The sequence below is a fragment of the Buceros rhinoceros genome, unplaced genomic scaffold (assembly GCF_000710305.1).
Source record: "Buceros rhinoceros silvestris isolate BGI_N320 unplaced genomic scaffold, ASM71030v1 scaffold16301, whole genome shotgun sequence".
NCBI classification, from domain to species: Eukaryota; Metazoa; Chordata; class Aves; order Bucerotiformes; family Bucerotidae; genus Buceros; species Buceros rhinoceros.
In genome coordinates, this window is record NW_010393822.1 from 23,132 (window position 1) to 29,096 (window position 5,965).

Sequence of the window (5,965 nt, forward strand, 5' to 3'; positions counted from 1 at the left end):
CTCAGCTCAGGATGCGCTCGGTGCGGAGCAGAGCACAGGGTCGGCAGGTCCCGCGGGGAGCTGCGGGGAGCAGCAGCAGCAGAGCAGCGGTCAGGGTGGGAGGTCAGAGCGGGCAGTTGGGATGGTTCGCCGTGTGGGTGTTTGCTCCTCCCTGCACACCAAGGCTCCTTGCTGTGGGCTGGTTCCGCCACTGCAAGGCTGAGATGGCAGTCGAGGAACCTGACAAAGCCCAAAACATGAATCGCGGCTGTAGGCAACGGGTGACGGGCCAGTCAGTGTCCCAGGGAGGTCAGGGCTGCTCTCCGCAGCGTGGATCCAGCATTCTGGGTGGCTCATTTCCCCTTGAGATCGCAGTAACGTAAACTTTCCTTTTTCTGTATTTTGCAGCACCAGAGATGTTTAACCCCACAAAACCCACAGGCTATTCCTTCGCTGTGGACTGGTGGTCGCTGGGAATCACTGCCTACGAGCTGCTCAGGACACGGGTACTGTCCACGCGGCCCCGTCCGCGTCCCTGTCTGTCCTCAAATGCTTTAGAGCAGGGGTGGAAGGTCCGAGCCAAGTTCAGGGCTCTAGGGGTTATCCCAGCGTAGGAAGCAGAAATCCCGTCTTCACCGGGGTGCTTGCGATCACAGCTCCGCGCTCAGTGAAACTGCCGCAGCGCAGACCAGCTCCCCGCTGCGCCCCAGGACCTCTGGGTTGGCATAAGCCGAGCAAGGCCAGCGGGTGACAGCTCCTGATGTTTGGGCTGCAACAGAATTTGCTTTGAGCTCCCATGCTGTGAGGGAAAGAAGGAAACTTGAAAAAAAATCTCATTGCTGTTGTCATAAGATTGAGCGGTCTGAGCAAAAGCAAACTGCAAAGTGTAAATTATTAACAAAGCACAATCCCTGCCTATCACATCAGCGTTCTGCTTCCAGCACAGGTGAGGATGGGGGCCTCGTATGACAGATGAGTGGATGACTGTTTTCAAAGTGTTGTGTAAAAAAAAACCAGACAAAATTATTTAAATCGCATTCTTCTAAGCAAAAGGTTGTTTAAAAATTTGTAAGGCTGGGAAACTTGTTCTTTCAGTACAAGTATGCAAAATATATTTTAAGAAACTCTGTCATCAGTCTTTGCAGGATGCCCAAAAACATTTCGATGGATGTATTTTAAAGGACATTTTCAAATGAATTTGCGTATCTCAAATTGTGAGTGATCGAGTTCGTACACGTCAAGAGGACATGGTGGTCTAACCTGTTGGGTAGCTGAAGCCATGAAAACATATTAATAGAAGGTCTGAGGTTTCCTCTTGTAGTGTTAAATGAGTGGCAGGACTGTTCATCACATTGACTTTTGACTTGATGCCGCTACTTCCAACGATGGCAGCAGAACCACTGTTAGGGGTTCGAACCTGATGGCACAGCCATGGTATCTTGGTGGCACCAGTGGTGGGAAGCGAAGGGAGACCCGGAGGTCCATCTAGTGTCAGTACGCATTAAGCACAACCCACCTGATTTGATCTCACAATTTAGAGCTACTATTTTTTAAAAGTACTTGTAACACCCTCGTCCCCACGAAATACCGCGCTGCTCCGGCTGCACACGCAGCCAAGTACTCGCAGAGATGGCTCAGCTGCCCATGTGCCAGGACACTGGTCATGGGGTAGAGGGGATGGGTCATCCTGCAGCCTGATGTCCCACCTGGACATCATTTTTTCCTGGCACATCATTTTTTCAGCAGATTTGATAGGTGGGAGAAATCCTGCCCCTTTTTACTTGTGTTGTCCCCAACATGAGTGAAGAGCTGAAAACAGCACCGCGCTTTACGGGGAATATCGGGAGCGCTCTAACCACAGCACTGTGTATATAAAATCCTTTTTGACTGCCCTTTGAGAAGGAAATACTGAAAAGGGAAGCAAACACGAGCTGGCTAATGACGCCAGCTTTCGGGCTTTGCTTCCTGGCGTCGCGCTGCTTCAATACCTAGTCATTACCGTTGTTCTTGCTGACATTGTTATGTTGTTTACTTCAACTGAGCTGTGATCACACAGGGAGAGACTTCAGTGGGCGGCTTGTACAAAGAGGCTTTGTGTGAAGCTCCTCTGCTCTGAAGTGATTTCCCAAGGAGTCCAACAAAGTCGATGAATTAACGCGCTTTCCTTGTGGCGTGTTTCACAGAGGCCGTATCATATTCGCTCCAACACTTCCACAAATGAAATCGCTCACGTCTTCAAGACGGCTACGGTGATGTACCCCGCTGCTTGGTCCGCTGACATGGTGTTGCTCATCAAAAAGGTGAGGGCGGCCGCGGCCGGCGCCAGGGCTGGGCAGTGTTGTGGCCGGGTTTCAGCTGAAAGCCACCGAGTGCCTCCATCGCACTGTGTAGCCTTTGCGGTAAATTGCGGGGCGTCATTGCAGACGTGTCCAGACCGGGTGTCAGCGACCTTCAGATGGTGCCATGTGGTGACCATCCAGCTTTCCGCGTTGCGGCCGCACTAATGCGCTCGCGGCTGCAGCGCTGCACCCTGCAGCAGCGGGATGCAGCTTGTGCTGGCAGGCGCCGTGCTGCTGACGCGGCTCTTCTGAGCACTCGTGCTGCTCTCTTTGCTTCCAGAGTCTCTCCTGTTACTGTGCCTCTGTGGAATGACTTCAAGTAGAAATCAATATACGTGTCGATACATTTGACAAAACAATAGTTTAGGGGTTTTTTAATTTTTAAAAAGCCATTTTTCGCAACAGGGAGACAGAATCGCAAGAAGTACTGATTCTGTCGAAATCCTTGGACGCCATGTGGTCTGTGCACCACTGTAATTACTTTTTATTAAAGCTGTTATCAAAATTGCTTCCAAATCGTTACTGGAAGCATTCTGAAGCTGAAATCATGTTTGAAGTGAAGCCATATCTTCAATAAACAAAACTGTTGCTTGACAGTGTCAGACACTGTTTGCAGACAGCAAAGCGGAAACGCTGAACCCTGAGTTACAGCGCTGGCTGCAGGTTTTGGAAATATCTAAATAGTTCTCTGATTTTCAAATAAATGTAGGCAATAAAGTAGTACCTAATGTAGCTGTCATCTATTTTTTATTTCGGAGAGTATGTAGAAATACTTTGTCACCTCTGATTAAATACTCTCAAACTTTTTAATGAAAATGAGACATCAATTCTTTGCTGAGACAGAATCGTGGCATATTTCCCAAGAAGAAAATTGAAGCATGTCTCCCTTTCCTTAAAATTAAATGGAGCTAATATTTCATCAAGCCTTACAGTAATGTAGGGATTTTTACTGCAGATGTCCTCAGTCTTACGTTGGAAGCTTTCCCCTAGACCACAAGCCACATAGGCTCTCCTGTGAACAGCCAATGCAATGCCACCCTTTACATTTCCAGGTGCCTCTCTGCATCTGCCGTAACAGCCAGATGTGTGAGGTGAACTGCAGGTCCGTCCTGGCTCAGACGTCGCCTGTGAGGTTTTGTATTTATTAATGTTCAAGACACATGATCGTTCCTAGCGGAGACTCTTGTTAGGAAAAGAGCACCGAGCTCCGGAGGAGGGAGGGAACTGGGGGATGTCTCTGCACTGTCCTTGCTGCCTGTGACCAGCCACACGCCAGCATGAGACTGGGCCGAGGGGGCCACCTCACCTGCCCCTTTCCCAAGGGGCTGGAGCCTTTGTTTTCCTGGTTTTGGAGTCCATACTATCAGGAATGTATGCGGTGTTGAATCCCTGAACTTCGGAGACAAACCTCGACCTTTTCCTCTCACACAAGTAATTCCTGCAGCAATGTTAAAAACACACTAAAAGTGAGCAGTGTGAGTGCATTGTTTCACGCTGCAATGACACTTACGAATATTCCATTACTTGAGTGAGAAAACGGGGAACGTTTTACTGGCAGACAGATGCCGAAACATCTGATGGTCGTTTCGCTGCCCCAGACGTTACCTGGTGTAACTGCCACCGACACCTCTGTATGTACCCGAGCTCTGATTTCCCATCTCAGGGTCTCACTTTCTCTCCTGTCATTTAACTCTCACTCTAGTTGCTTGAGCTGAACCCCGAGAAGCGTTTTTCTCAGCTGAAGGATATCCAGAACTTTCCATATCTGTCAGATGTGAACTGGGACGCTGTTCTCCAGAAAAGGATAATCCCAGAATTCATTCCCACGGTACGGCAGTTTGATTTTAAAAGGGTCTCGGTGTGCCCAAGAGTTGCCTGCAGCAGCCTGCCCTCGCGCCTGGCACCAGCTCGTGGGAAGTTTGTGCAAACTTCCACAAGAGCATCCAATGTCATGAGGAACAGGAGAAAAGAGAGGCAAGGGCAACATTTTCACTTTCCTGGGGGTGCAATAAGGTCGTGGGGGGGGTGACTACAAAGTGTGGGTGCCGTGCCCTAAAATTGATCTGCTTTGTTGATAACATCCCCAGAATCTCCATGTGCAGAATGGGGGTTCCTCGCTCCGCCTGTCCGCGGCGTGCTGCGTGAAACACGCTGGCAGTGCCTGGTGCGGCTGCACCACCTTCCGAGCAGCCCAGCTTTGGCCAGCTCTGCAGGTGCAAAACCCGGTGAACAGGCAGAGGCGCCTGGAGAGCGCCTGCCGGTTTATGCTGATTGTTTCTCCCGGTAATGAGACTCCCTAACCATCCCATTGGTCATAGCGAAGTAACACACACAGTAGATGAGTGTTTCTGGTCCTTTTTCAGTTGGGCTTAAACAACACAGAAGTAACGTGACCCTTAAGGAAAACAGGGTTATGTTAGGAAAATCCTGCAGGACTGTTGTGTGTTAGCTGTTTTCCAGCCAAACGAAAGCTGGGCTAAACTGTGAATACTGTTCACTGGAGGCATTTCCCCGCTCCGTGGCTGGTTTTCTCTGTGCTGGGTGTATATGTACTGCTTTCAAACCAGCTTTGCGGGCTGCCGTGCTCCTCCCAGCAGAGGCACAGCCTAGCCGAGACCCTCTGTCCTCCTCGCTGTCACTTCGAAGCAGCCAAAGAGCAGAAGCAGTGAGCACAAGAAGAGCAACTGTCACATCTTGACAGTGTCCCCTGGCAGAAGGAGCTGAGAAAAATGTCAGCAGTACAGCAGGTCTTCTGGCTATGTGTCCAGTTGTAGTTAGTTGATTTTTTACAACATTCGTCTCCCTGACGCAGTCCAGTCTCTCAGAGACTTTTCAAGAGAGGCTCTGATCACTTAAGGCCACCTCTTTCTCCTCTCCAGAAAGGCAGACTGAACTGTGACCCAACCTTTGAACTGGAAGAAATGATCCTAGAATCCAAACCTCTTCACAAGAAAAAAAAGCGCTTGGCTAAGAAGAAGGACATTGGCAAAAGTGATTCCTCCCAGGTAAGAGCAAGCAGGTACAAGCGTGTGGTCAAGGAGACCTCTTATTTTCCAAGCAAGCTGATTGCCATCTAGCAAGACCACTGCAGACTCTTTAAATAGACCGTTTTTCCCCTTGCGACCAACTTTATTCCCAAAACTCTTCTGCATCTTCCCCTTGGCGGAAGGCAGCATGTGTACACACCAGTTTTCTGTGAGAGCAGTCTTAGCCCGCGCTCCCCACTGCAAAGCTAAAGATGCTCTGTACCTAAAGGTAGAGAGATACCTCCTCAAACTGTCCTTGTAATGTCTTTCTGAGTCAGCTGTGAATTTATTCTCCCTCTCTTTGTTTTTCTGTTGCAATGTGAAAGGCCTGCCACCTGCAAAAGCACCTAGAGATGCTCCAGAGGGACTTCATTGTTTTCAACAGAGAAAAGTAAGAGCCGGTGCAGAGGCAGCACGAGGGACGCTGGCCCTAGGCAAAGCCTTTGACAGACTCGGGTTTGGGGCCACCTTGGCAGATGCTGCGGGTGGGGCTTTGGGAGCTCATGAAGGAGGAGAGCAGGTACTGGGGAGTGCTGTTGGATCTGGCACCTGCTGGGGCCTGACGTGCCGTCTCCCTTCTGGAGATGGAGGGCTGGGCTGCAGGGGCTCGGGGCTGCGGGG

At 50.1% G+C, this 5,965-nt stretch overlaps 1 protein-coding gene across 2 annotated transcripts in view; it reads left to right on the forward strand.

Moving 5' to 3' along the window:
* Positions 1 to 5,739, forward strand: part of STK32A (serine/threonine kinase 32A) — a 27,502-nt gene extending 21,763 nt beyond the window's left edge. The window contains exons 7-11 of one of the 2 annotated variants that reach the window (XM_010145021.1): positions 388 to 485; positions 2,163 to 2,279; positions 4,021 to 4,146; positions 5,198 to 5,329; positions 5,671 to 5,739. In XM_010145021.1, coding sequence (XP_010143323.1) covers positions 388 to 485; positions 2,163 to 2,279; positions 4,021 to 4,146; positions 5,198 to 5,329; positions 5,671 to 5,739 — 542 coding nt within the window. The remainder of the gene's footprint in view (positions 1 to 387; positions 486 to 2,162; positions 2,280 to 4,020; positions 4,147 to 5,197; positions 5,330 to 5,670) is intronic. The other variant, XM_010145023.1, reaches the window with a different exon arrangement.
* The last annotated feature ends 226 nt before the right edge of the window (positions 5,740 to 5,965 follow it).